This window comes from Harpia harpyja, chromosome 19, assembly GCF_026419915.1.
Source record: "Harpia harpyja isolate bHarHar1 chromosome 19, bHarHar1 primary haplotype, whole genome shotgun sequence".
In the NCBI taxonomy this organism is placed as follows: domain Eukaryota; kingdom Metazoa; phylum Chordata; class Aves; order Accipitriformes; family Accipitridae; genus Harpia; species Harpia harpyja.
This window is the reverse complement of record NC_068958.1, coordinates 17,494,360-17,508,088: the sequence shown is the minus strand read 5'-3', so window position 1 is coordinate 17,508,088 and position 13,729 is coordinate 17,494,360. Positions and strand designations below refer to the sequence as shown.

General features: G+C 40.6%; 1 protein-coding gene across 6 annotated transcripts in view; it reads left to right on the top strand.

The window, feature by feature from the left end:
* The window catches only part of CEPT1 (choline/ethanolamine phosphotransferase 1), a 69,958-nt gene that overhangs the window by 38,522 nt on the left and 17,707 nt on the right, over positions 1 to 13,729 (top strand). For 4 of the 6 annotated variants that reach the window (XM_052814200.1, XM_052814199.1, XM_052814194.1 and 1 more), the window contains exons 2-4: positions 1,794 to 2,195; positions 5,773 to 5,920; positions 6,934 to 7,075. In XM_052814200.1, coding sequence (XP_052670160.1) covers positions 1,800 to 2,195; positions 5,773 to 5,920; positions 6,934 to 7,075 — 686 coding nt within the window. In that variant the 5' untranslated portion in view covers positions 1,794 to 1,799. Of the gene's footprint in view, positions 1 to 6; positions 93 to 539; positions 565 to 1,793; positions 2,196 to 5,772; positions 5,921 to 6,933; positions 7,076 to 13,729 lie in introns of those variants that run through there. The other 2 variants (XM_052814196.1, XM_052814198.1) reach the window with 2 other exon arrangements.

The following is a 13,729-nucleotide window of genomic DNA, read 5'->3' as shown; positions in this document are numbered from 1 at the left end:
CCGCCCCCGGCGCGCGCCGGTGCCACCGCCCACCTCCTTTCCGGCCGTCGCAAAAGGGGCGTAAAAGCGTCGCCTGGTGTGGGGAGATTGAGGTAGATGCCGGGTTTCCCTCGGTGGCGGGCGGGGTGTGAGGGGATGGGGTTCTTTTTTCTGGCTCTGCGCGCTCTTCCCTGGTGGGACGGAGTCCCTGAGGGAGAGGGGTGCCGTGCGGGTGAGGGGGGAGGTCTTTGAGGTCGGGCCTGGGCCTGTGCTGCGGGTTGGGCCGGGTACCCCCGCTCGGCCTGGGTGCGGGTGGGTCCTGACTGCCTCCTTCGGGCTGGGGGCGAAGCGGTTGTTTGGGCCGAGAGCTGCCCTTGTCCTCCCTACCGTCCCCTGGGTGTTTGCCGGCGAGCAGCCAGGCCCGGGTGAAAGTCCGGCGGAAGCCGGGCAGTGTGGGGTCTGTTCTGGGGGACGAGGCGGTCTTTGGTTGAGTAACCCTTCAGAAAGAGAGGAAAAGCGTGTAGTTTTCTGCACGGGAGCTAATTTTTCTGGTCATCCAGGACAACACCCACAGGGACTTCCTAGGTGACGAAGTCTGCTTTCCTGATAAACGAAGGGGTGCAGGTCTGCCTGCTCCCAAACTTATCAAGTTCCTGCATAAGCAAGGCCCTGTTTGCTTGCTTTCTCTCCTCCCACTGCCTGGACTTTCTGAAGCTGGCTTTTCACTGTTGGAAATTCCCTTAATTAAGCTGTGGAGAGTAGAAATAGAGCACTTGTTCTTATGCCAGTGTTGACCTTTGATTTACATAGCTTATTTTCCATACCTGGTATGTGTGTTGCTGATGGCTTTAGAGAGAGCTGTTATCTTCCCCTCTCTGGCTTCATTCTGCTAGACTTCACAACTAGGTTTTTGTTTTTTAATTTTTTTTCTGGTTGGCTTTTGTAGATAAATAGCAAACTTTTCTTTTTAGTCTCCTTTCTCTACTGCTTCTCCTCTAGTTTGTATGGAGAGTTATGTCTTTCTGGTCACCTGCCTTCAAGGGAGATGGAACATTGTGAGGGTCCTTGTTTGCACTAGAAATGCTGTTCCTGACCCTGTGTTTTCTCTTCACGGCTGCCCCATGCTGGTGTCTGTAGGCTGTCTTTGACTAGCTAAAGCTCTCTAGCTCCTGCATGTTTCTTGAATATCTTAAAAGTTAAACAGACAATGAGCTTTCACCTGAATTGGGTTAAATTTGGAGAAGAAAAAAGTCACAGCAAAACTGCAATAAGGAACAGCGATCTGAAAAAAATGCTTGTAACTGCCTTTAGGTGGTTGTTCAGCTTCACCAAAGAGGCAAAGCTGCTTCAAACCAGTTAAACTGAAAACACTAGAAATACAGAGAAATCTTTAGTGCCATCAATTGATAAGCTAGTGGGGTACATCTGTTACGTACAGCTAGCTCTCCTCTGAGAGAGATGTGCGGGGACTGACTGTGCCTTAGTCTGTAATGTAAGTCAGTGATGTGGTATAAGTTTCTACTGCTGATGAAATTAAGGCTGGTGGCTGCAGGATATTTGCTTCAGTAAGCAGCAAGGAAAGCAAACAAGTGCAACTCACCATCTTATAACCGCATTGAGAACCCTCGTTTTCTGTCTTTCCCTCAGCAATTCTCCAAATATCTTTCTTTTCTAAGGGAGAACTCTTATAGAATCTTCTTGTTTTGCTGATGGCAAATGAAATGCTCCTTAGAGCAGCGCCTAGAAACTTTTGATATCTTAAAATCTAATTTGTGCTCTTGATCTTCAGTATGTTTCAACCCTTTATGTTGCAGGATCTTATGATTCTCCGTAACAGCTGCTACCTGCCAAATAAAAATTCTGAGGCTGCCCAATCCATGAGTGGGCATCGAAACATAAAGAGGCGATGTGGGGAGTCGCACCTGGAATCCCCTGCGGGCTGTGGTCACGGTCCCGCTGCTGGATGCGTGTTAAGCAAACTAGTTCAGTTGCCTACACCTCCCTTGTCAAAGCACCAGCTGAAACGGTTAGAAGAACACAAATATCAGAGTGCTGGACGATCCCTGCTTGAACCCCTAATGCAAGGTTACTGGGAATGGTTAGTTGGAAGAGTTCCAGCCTGGATTGCCCCAAATCTGATCACCGTCATTGGACTGTTAATAAATATATTTACAACTCTGCTATTAGTATATTACTGCCCAACAGCTACAGAACAGGTAAGTTATGGACCTCTGACAGTCTTTGTTCGTAGTTACTGTCATCTAGTAGCAGCTGGCACCATTTTCTGGTGGGTTCTCATCTTTGTGGAGAACTGTTTCGCATTGACCAGTCCGCAGTTTTCATACATTCAAGCTATTCTCTATAAATGTTTGTAATGTGTGTGCCTCTATGTGAGTGCTTGCATGCAAAAAGAGCGTATGCGGATTTTGGGGTTAGCATGCTGCTTGCCGAGTGAAACAGTGGTTCCTCTGGCCAACATGCACTGTATGAAATGGGGTCTAGTACCAAAATAGCTGTTCCAATTGCAGCTGTGAAGGACCTGCTGCATGAAGGCTGCAGCCCCACAAGGTTTGAGTGCATGTGCAGACAATTAAGAAACGGATTTGTGGCTGCCTTGCTTGCATGGCCCGTGGAGTTTTTGCCTGTTTACTTTCTCTGCTTGTGACTGGGTTAGTCACCTTCAGCTTTCTGATCTAGAGTTACCACACAAGAAGTGCAAGGTGACTCGATTGGCAGTGAGCTGAGTCTGCCTGTGAGCCCAGCTAGAGTTGCAACACAGTGAGGAACTTGAGCTCAGACAAGGGACTGAGCTCCAAAGTGGTGTAGCTTGAGAGATCAAGGCCAGCTGTTTCCTCTGTGGCTGGTGACTAAACCCAGCTTACTAAAATAACAGAACACCTTTCTTCAACCCGTGTGGGCCCTGGCAGTTCATATTACCAGGCAGCTCAGATCAGGACCTTAGGTACGGTGTGTGATGAGCTGTGGGAACACAAAGTTGTCTTCTTGAGCAGCATGCTGTGCGAGTAGTCCGTGCTGTGAGAAGGCTGGATAAAAGTCAGCAGTTTTATTCTTTGTTCTGAAAGCACTAAAAGCTCATGACCAGGAGAACTGTCTTAACTTCCTGTAATTCCTGGTTTCAGGGGTACAAAAGTCTTTACAACACATTTCAAGTTACTAGTTTCAAAGACTTTTCTCTCTCACTAAAGTTACCTGGTAAGGCACTTGAAGACTCTCATTTTTGTGCACTGGAAATGTTTTGTCACGTGAATGTTGAATCTTAAAAGCTGCTCCTATCTGCACTGAAAAAAAGAATTATTTGGTACAGCAAATGTATTGCATATCAAATAGCTGGAGAATGTCTCATGAGTTCTAGCTTTTACAGTATCTAAATTCCTTCATAACTAAGTCTCCCAACTGAGGTTGGGAAAACGCTTCATAGTCAAGTGGCATACAGTTTGTTTCCAACCAGACTCTGAAAAAACCCACATAGGTTGGCACATTCAACACTCTGCATCCCTGTTCCACGTGACATAGTAAAGGGATGTTTGCCTCTTGTAGAAATCTGTTTAAATAGTTAGTTTTGCAATAACTTGTGGAATTTGGCAGGTGTAAGATAAAAAGTGAATATTAAGTTTGAGCAGTGAATACTTAGAGGAGCTCCTTTCTTTTTTGGACTATGGCATGGCTTGGTTTTAACTTGCTGCTTACTCCTATAGCAGTATTACATGGGGGCTGAGACTCTGAAATCCAGTTTGATAGAGAGACTTCAACCTGTATCTGTTTCAGCAACTTGGCAGCTAGTCTAGGCTACTGAACCAAAGCATAATTTAAGATTTATTTAAACTTCTGAAGCACGCACTAAGTTACAGTCGGTGTCAGAAAGTCATAGTTAGCTGTAGTCTGCTGTATTAAAACACTGTTTCGTGTTTAACAGTTTGAGAGTTACTTTGTGCTAAATGAATGAGATTGTCTTCTCGCTTTAGCTGAAAAATAACTTTCTGCTGAGGTAGCTTTCAGCCTGATCTGATTTGCCATATGGCACTGCAGCCCTGCGTGCTGGCACGACAGGGAGGATGCCATCTCAGTAGTGGAGCTGTGAGCTTGTGCTTTTTAAGTGTCAAGTAGCTGTCTGGGGAAGAAAATGGGGCTTTGAAATTCCAGAAACAGAATTTTTTTTCTGAAAGCACTATTGCTTTCAGATGTAAATTCTCTTCCTTGTAGCTCAGTTTTAGTTCCGCTTTTTTCAAAAGTGACTTGTCTCTTCCTGTTGATGAAAGGTGTAGCCAAGGGAATATAGCTATCATTTACAGCTTCAACGGTAGGCAAAAAGAAAATGAGCTACAAATAGTTCTACTGCCTGCTTAGTTGGGGGGACCCCAGCTAGCAAAGTGCTGAGCAATGGAATGGTACCTGAATTTTTGGTGGTTTTTTTTTTTTTTTTTTTAAAGTTTATAAGGAGAAATTGCATGACCCTGAAGGTAACTTAAACATTGCATATAAAATTCATACATGAGAAATAGAAATGGTATAATGGGATGGAATTCTGTGGCATCAAAACCTTGTCCAAATGTGGCCATCTGCTTTTGGGTGACATGTTTCCCCCTTACCTCTTTTCTTGTGCTGGTTTGTATAGATACACTGCTAAAAGCCGAGCATGGTGCCAGCTTTTGAGGCAGAATGAACTGTTTTAGTAAAATGCAGTAGCAGGAACAGTGCAAGCTGTAGAAAGAAATACATTTAAGTTGATGTGCTACAAATGAGTCATGGCTGTGTAGACCAAAAGAAGCTGGACTCCAGAACTTTGAGAGGCAAGTCAGCTTGATTAAGCTACTTAGCTGTATTTGGACTTTACTGGTGTGGTCTGTAAAATAGAGCTGCTCATAAATGCTCACTTTATAAAGTGAGTCAAGTGTGAAGATTGCAAAATATCCAATAATATCTGTTTTATGGATGTGTAAACTGAGACAGACTAATGGCAACCCTCTGGCTTTTGTAGTCATAATGGTTTATGCTTCAACTACTGAAAAAAGCTTGAATTGTAGTCTTTGGTCTAGCAGGGATTTGGTATTGTTTGTATTTCTGTAGAAATAAAAATTGCTATACAGGATGTGAATATTAAGGGTTATTAACATAGATTTGACAAAGCTGCTGTTACCTAATAATAGAAAAAACAATTGGTGGTGGAGGTGCTGTACTGCAGAGCACTGAAGCTTTACAGATCTTGGAAAATGTAATAGCTAAACTTGAACTCTAAAAGTTTGATCACTTTGCAATGACATAGTTCTCAAATGCCACTGCAGCCTGGTAATACCCTGTACTTGGCAGTGTTTCAGTACGTGACACCTCATTGAGGTCTTGTGCAGCTGCGTCACAAACACTGAGCTCATCTTCACGTTTTGGGGGCTAAGAAGGTTTTTGAGTTTCTAAATCGCTTGGACAATTTGCACGTACTCTGACTGGAAATAGAAGCAAGACAAGAACTTAACTGCACACCACTTTGCAAATGTAGTGCTATAATTTTTTCAGATGTAGAGTGCAGCTTCCTGCTTTAGAAAATGTGCCGTACCTATTAATCTAAGCTAGTAATTCTTGTCACTTTTACTTACATTTCACATGTCATAACCCCCTCTGGCTGTCCTTGCAAGGACCAGCTACTGAAAGGTCCATGCATGTGATAAGGAAGTGTGTGTAAATGAAAAATTACTGTATGAGAGTGTAAAATAGGTCAACTTCAGGCTTTTTTGTTTTTTAAGGTTTAAAAAATCTTTTACTCTCATTGACTTTCTTTCTTAGGCACCTCCCTGGGCATACATTGCTTGTGCATGTGGCCTTTTCATCTACCAGTCTCTGGATGCTATAGATGGAAAACAAGCAAGAAGGACAAATAGCAGTACTCCATTAGGAGAACTTTTTGATCATGGCTGTGATTCACTTTCCACAGGTATTGTCATTTTTAATTGAGGTATGAGGATTAAATGACTCTATTTCAGGGGTCAAATCCGGAATACAGAAAAATGCTTCTTTACTGAAGAAGAGGACAGCTGATATTGCTGAATGTTTAGCTTTTCAGTCAACCTTATTTCCATAGACAGTATTCTTAATCAACTGAATGTCTTCTCTTGTATTACACTGAAAAAAAAATTAAGCATGTGACTAATTCAGTCTGAGCCAGCAGTCTTCTGTGTATGCTTTATCAGAGTCTTGGTTCTAAAAAATTTTCTGTAAGAAGTTGTCAAAATGCTCTTCTATATTATTTTAGATTGAATCTATATAGAGCAATTGCAAGACAGGTACGAAGCCTAAACAATGGGAAGGTAGAAGTCTGAGTTTAAGGTTAGAATCAGCAAGATTGGTTCCTACGTAGGTAGAGTTCATTGAGCCAGCCTGAAGTTTAACCCCATTTCAAGAGAATGATCAGATGCTTTCAGTTACTTAAATTCTAAAGCTCTTCTGATAAAGTATTCATAAAAATTTAAAGCAAAGTCATGTATTTGAAAGGTGGAGGGGAAAGCATAGATACCTTATGAATCTTAAGTGACAGACCTTAGATTTTCTTAATGGCATAATAAAAATTCAGAAAATGGGGAAAAATATGTCCAGCAAATCTTGGATACATGAGAAAATCCCAAAACTCTGGCTGCAGGCTGCAATTGCATAAATCACTCAAGTCCCTTGATTTCTAATCCCATTAAGTTCAATAAAAATGTAGGAGACTAAGAAACCCTCAATATTCAGGACTTCTGATAACTGATATGAATTTAAATATATATTTTACAGTCTGTACTTTTTTTAAATGGAAGTGTTAATCTCTTATGTCTGTGAAATAAAACAAATCAGGATACCTTCACGCTGTCTCTCCTTCTCTGGGTCCTTTTGTTAGATTTGTTTCTGGTAAGGATCTTTACACACATACACACTTTATATTTTTACTATGTGACTGATTTTCTTCTGCAGTCTTTGTGGTTTTGGGAACTTGTATTGCTGTGCAGCTGGGAACGAACCCTGACTGGATGTTCTTTTGTTGTTTTGCTGGAACATTCATGTTTTACTGCGCGCATTGGCAGACATACGTCTCTGGAACATTGCGCTTTGGCATGTAAGTACCTTGGCTGAAAATAAAACTGAAAGTTAGGCTGCTTTCCTGTCTAGTTGCGCTTTATGTGATTGTAGTTCAGATCCTTAGAGCAGTAGTAAATGGTTTATATTCGTATATACACACTTAGAGCTTGTAGCAGTTATTACCTTTTGGATCTGCAATTAATACTGAAAGTTACTTAGCTTGTGTTAGGAGTGGTAAAATATCCTTTTGTCATACTAGTTAATTAGGAACTTCTGATGTGATTTAAACCTAAATAAATAAGGGAAAGTACCTGGTGTTTCATCCCCAAGAATAGAATGCTTTTGTCAGATGGTGGCAGTCTGGCTTTAGTATTCAGTTAACTACTTAATGCTTGATCTTGATTGACTTGTGATGGCGTATAGTAAATCTTTACTATTAACCATAACTCTTAAAATATAGTGTTTTAATTGACATTGTGCCTACAATTTAAAGTTCTGAATCCCTTTTAGTTAGTGCAGGCCATGGTTCTGTCAATAACAGGACCAAAACTGCAATGCCAAGAAAGTCAACAGCTGAAATCCCGTTTACTGCTGGGTGAGTGTAGGTGGGGAAACACAAGGGAAACTAGCCTTAATGTGGAAATGTATGTTTATTCTGTGTTTGCATTCATAGATCTAACAAATATGTTTCAAATAAATACACTACAGAATGATTTTGCATCTGGAAACCTCTGAAATTTGCCCTTCGTTTGTATGGGATTTTGAAACAATGCTACAACGTGCACTATTTATTTACAGTCTATTGTTATTGATCTATAGGTACCCAGATACTGCTAAACCAGTACAAATATGGACCTCTTGTTTATAACAGGTATTATTGGCAGGGTACTAATGCACATTCTCTTGAGAAACTTCTGTGTTTCTGCTCAAAAATTTAAGACATTGGAGCAGTTTTCAATGTCTATTGGAGGAAGAAAAGAAAAAATCTAGACCTCCATTCTAATTCTGACTACACCAAAGCAGATAGTTGCAGTCAATTCTGATACTTAAATCTTTAAAGTAAGACATCTGGCTCAAATCTTTTACTGTTTTAGGCTTCTCACTTTCAAGCTGTACTGAAGGTCTCAATACTGAATGCTTTTAGCTCCCTTTGAACTTTACGGGGCCCTGATAATTAAAGTTTTCCTGTTATCGATCAAAGAACACACAAAACCCCAACCTTAGCATGTGCTTGACTTTACAGATGCAACCACCGAATTTGCTTTTTGCTCCAGACAAATGTGTACATTACTGCTGGTATTCACTGTAACTTTTGCTTTTTGATTTTGTGTGTGTTTTGGTGGCAGCATTTTATAGCAGATACTATAGTTCTGCATGGCCTTATCTTATGAGAATTTGATGATCCATCAATATGTAGCTAATTTTGAGAAGGCAATGAGCACATGAATGTATGTGTATCATTATTTTAGGTAATGGACAGCACTGTGTAGTAAACACATTTGTGTCTTCATTTGCCCCATGTCATAAGGTTAATAGGCTGCCATAAGCTGATGTTCATTTCTATGGCAAAAACTCTGAGATTATTTATCCAGTTAACTGATTTTCACTGATACTAGTTTTTTTTGTGAAGCTTTCATTTCACCAATCGTAAAACTGAAAAAACAGTCTATATTTTATATATTTTATCTACCCTTTCAGATTCACTGGAGTGCACAGGCTTAGGTATTCTTACTCCTGAATAAGTGGAGTCGGAGACAGCTGTTGAAAGGAGCTGAAAAGGTCTTAGTGCACAGTGGCTTTTCCCTGTCTGTGTATCCTAAGTAGTAACTCTATGTCAAAAATACACTGAGGGGGCTGTGAACAGTAGTGATGTTTTAGGAAATGTGACAGCATTTCTAACTTGCCTTCCATTCCAAAGAAACAGGAAAGAGCACACAGCTGGTTATCACTTACTGTATTTCTGTGATGAGATTATGTCCAAGAAACTGTATTTCGTTAAAGATCAACTCAATAGGCAAATTGGAAACGGCTCAGAGAAGAGCAGCAGACCACTAAAGGGAAAGATTAATGTTTTATGTCTTACAGACAGCTCAAACTTGAACAGTTAAATGTATAATCAACTTCGCTTGCCGAAAAAGTCCATTGTCTTAAAAAAAAAAAAAAAAAAAAGACAAATTTTGTGTGTCAAGTTAAGTGTATGCTTGCGGAACAGAATGTCTGATTCGTATATGCTGTCGCTCTACCAGCCTTGACAAGTCACTGAAGCTGTGCAGAGTGCACTTTGTGTCAGTCTCTATCTACAGAGCAGGAGTGTTCACCCTGAGGGTGGAGGAAGTGGGATAGCTTCTGCTAAATTCCTATGGACTGTTGCAGGTGGAGTAGGAAAGCTGTTAGTTTGTGCCCAATTACTGAATACATCAACTGTGCTGGTTCTTTTTCTTCGCACTGACAGCTGCAGGGAGCTGCCCTGTACTACATCAAGATTGTAGAATAATCAGTTGAGACGGTAAGGTCCCACTGATATGTCTCCATCTTTACATGATCGTATAATTTTATTAGAACTTGGCAGCTGATGCAGACTTTTCAAAAAGCAACCCGAGTTGGTTAAATAGCTCACAAAAGTAGCTAGAGGTCAGTATTGCTTAAAAATACCCCGTGAGGGAGTAGGAAGTGTCTCAAAGCAAGTTGGGTTGGCTGCAGTAAAAGTCGCTATAGTAACATCAACAGTGCAAAGGCAGCAGGGAACAGCATAGATAGTTTCGTTTAAGAACAAACACCCAACCTGGGAATGAGCTCGTGAAAGAGCAGGAATATACTGCACATTTGAAGAAACAAAAAGGTGATTCTGAATTGCAGGAAAACATTCAATATTAAAGCAGTGCAAATACTTTGTTCTCCTGTTCTGTTTTTCAGCACAGTAACTGGTTTATCTGGATTGTGGACTTGCTGTGCTGCAGTACAGAATGAGCTTTGTTTCAGGCTTAATCTTGTATGGGTGCAGCTGTGCCATAATGGGGGCGTCTCTGGTTTGGAAAAAGTGCATTTTTCTCCTGCATATCACAAAAATCAAACTGGCAAGCCCCAATGGACTTCCACATGTCCCTGTGGAAGCAGATTTAGTATTTCAGGAATGCAGAAACCAGAAGCATTAGGGAATATGGTGCACAAACTCTGAAAGAAATTTGCTTGCCGTTAGCTGGAGTCTAGTTGTGATTACTAGTTCTGGTTCTTCCAGACCCAAATTTACTCCACTTGGATTCAGTACTGCACCTGCTCACTGTTCTGGCTTCAAGAACTATATTGGGAGATGTCTCTGTTTATGCAGGTTCAGTGCTGTATCCAACCTTACAAGGGCAGTATGCAGACAGTCTGACTCTGCAGGACCTGTCTCAAATCCAGGATAGTTAGAAGTGAAGCTAGAGCTATTACTCTCTGTCAGATCTGAGATGGGTTCTGCATTGCAACTGGAGTGTTGTCTTAAGAAACAGGAGACACAGCACTGCACAGGTAAAGACCTTGTATGTTTGTCCATGCTGGACTGGCGGGAAGTGCTAAATCATATTTTAAAAATTCAGTGACATGAGGATGTTGCTGCACCATGGTCTCCAGCATTTCTCCTATGAGTTATTGCATTACTGGTTTATCCCAACCTTTTTTAATTGAAATAGGGAGAGTTGGTGATAGTAGAAACTAGGTGTGTATGTGTTTATATATATGCGTAACTATATACACAGACAATGAGGTGGAAATTAGTGCCTAAGGATGCTTCATAAAGGCATATCAGTAAACACTGAGAGGAAGGATCAGTTCTTACCAGCTTTCATATAACTGAAAAGCTAAAAATGTTACTTCACTGTTTGAATAATAATCCCTAGAGAAAGCAAAAGAATTCAGGAGGCTGTTTAACAAAACAGCCGTTATTGAGGAATGTTGGAGAATTTGGGGGAACATTCTTGTTCAGTGACACTGTGGCAGTTGTACATGAGCAAGAGCCCACTTGATAATGAGGTGGTTTAGGAAGGGAAGAAAGTTAATTTGGTTAATCTTCTGAGACCTCTTGCCAGTACTATCACTGAGGTATGAAAGAGAGATTAGCAAATGAGTACATATTTCAGAAAGCCGCTAAAATGAAGGCTTCTTCTTTAGCAGTTAGCAGAAAAGGAGTTTGTGTTGTCTTGGATAGACAATTCACACCAAATATCAAAATACAGAGATGGAAGCCTTCCAAGTCAAAGTTTAGCACATTGAGTTCTTGCTCTTGGGAACAGCTTCAGGATCTCAGGATTATGGTAGGAGATAAGGCAGTAATCTCCATGATTATTGGGCTTAAAACTTTCAATTTTACGAGTTTTTTCCAACACTACTTGAAGAACTTGGTTATTTGCAGAGGAAAGTTTGAAGCTCAGTAGAGTCTCTCTTGATGTCGGGGGGAATTGGTTTCTCTATGCTTGCAAGAAGTATGTGTTGAACTATTGTTGTGGTAGGTGTTAAGTTTGCTGCTTGCAACCTGCCACCTTCTGTGTACTTCAGTTGCTCGTTGCCACCTGCCGGCATTTCTATAGTGCTTGGTGTGCATCATATAAATACGTGTAAGTACCTTGCTACAGCATTAATACATACAGCTGAAATTGCTGAGGGCTGACATAAATGATGAGGGGGGTTTTCCACATCATGATCCTCCCCCCTTCTTCCTTTCCCTCTCACAAGTCCCTTAACAGTGTTTTAGGCCAGGAACAAAACAGTCATGTGCAGAGGTGCTGCTGCCGATTTTTCTGCCGTTATCATTGAAAGATATTCCTACTGCTCTGTGAAATAGTGAGCTTCAACATGAGGTGAAGCATGTGGCTATCGTCTGACCTGTACAACTTTTAATCTATGTTAGTGAGTAGCAAAAGGAAAAAATTAAATATCATCGTAAGTGTATTACAACAAGGAAAGTAGAAAAGCTTATGGCTCATTTTTAATATTATTTTTACCTCAACATGAATTTCCAGTAGCTGGAAATAGTTTTAATTCATGTACTCATTTCTTTCTTCTGTACAGTTTGCTTTATTAATGCTATTTGTGTTTCATTATGTCCAAGTGAAAATGCTGGATTGGAATGAGTTAAGATTAAATTCTGTAATAACCTTTAAAACTAAGCGTTTGGACTTCTAGCGTGTGACTTTTAGCCTTTTTTCTTTCGTGTTGTGATGATGAACATTCTTGTTTTGCTGCAGTGGTTCCCTTAAGAAAACAATCCTTTGTCTCATGCTCAGATTCGTAGTTCATTGCCCAGCCTGAGTAATCCCACTTGCATGCTTAGTAGATATGCATAAAACAGATGGAAGAATCATCATTTCTCAGACCAGAGTGCTGCTATGCAGAGTATTAAATAGTAGACATACCCCCTTGAGTTTTCCATCCTCGTAACTTCTGTTTTCTGATGAGGCAAGAGTGTTTCTCTTGTCTGCTGTGTTTTGCTACACTGAACTGTTGCAAGGAATTCTGTATGTTGGGGAGGAGGAGGAGGGTAGTACATAAATGCCCCCCTTAGTTTCACACAATATTAAAAAGAAGCTGTATTAGATCAGCTGTATTGGTAGTGATTGACTTGATTTCAGAGCAATCTCCAGTGTAAGTATCTGTTTCCTGTTGTTCTTGGTTCACTTTCTCAGGACATCTCTCAACTTCGAATTAAATCCTTTCAGTTCACCATTCTGGACAAGGAAAGAATTGACTGCAGCTGTCTCAACTCTGAAATTTGATTCAGTGGTTGCCCTTGTAAAGTCTAATGGCTTGTTTAATCAAACAGGACCTTTTAAGAATTGCTTATGGAATATGCTCAATAAATGAGCACTGATGAGTATATTCTGGATGCATGACTACTCAATTGTGTGTTAATTGGCTCAAGACTCTCACCAGGTTGACAAGGGAACCCAGCAGAGCAGACAGCATACAAAATAAGACTTGTCACTGCCAACATCTAAGTAGAGTTAAGCATATGCTGAGGTTGATGGCCCCCTCTTAATCTTTCCCAGATAATGTTTAAAAAATGAATCCATGTCTGAATTACAAATATCACTTAAAGTAACAAGGGAATAAAAGGAAAAAAAAATGCAGCCATCTGAAAGTACCAAAGTTAGCTGTGTTGTTTGTATATGTGACTTTCTCTTCCTGTATTCCCTAAAATACCAAATGCTATGTTTTCTAACTATATACTGTATTTTGTGCTGTGATAATTAAACTGAAAATGCTTATCAGACTAAAATTGTGTACCCTCTCAGCAGGCATGGGACTGCACATCATTACTGTACTTCTTAAGCTCTGTCAGTGTGGTCGCGATGAACTTTGTTTCTTTGATGTACTTTTTTAATCAATTGGCATGTTACTGGATAGCAGTCTGCATGCTTCTGTTCCAAGTATACTTTGATAAGCACTGCAATAAATGGGATCTCTGTTGTGGCTGAATCTCATTGCTGAATTTTCTTTTAAGCTAGATGGTTTGATGTAATTTTAACTTGATCACACTTTAAAATATTTTAGTTATAAAATGCTATAAATCTGCATTTTACCATAAGGAGTATGTCCTGTAGTTGTGGCTCTGTTGGCTACAGCGTATCTTTTCATCCCTTTCTGTCAGGGGTGAAAAATCCAGGTGTACAGAACGGAGTTCAGTTACCACTGAGTAGGGGTCCAGAGCTCACTTGAC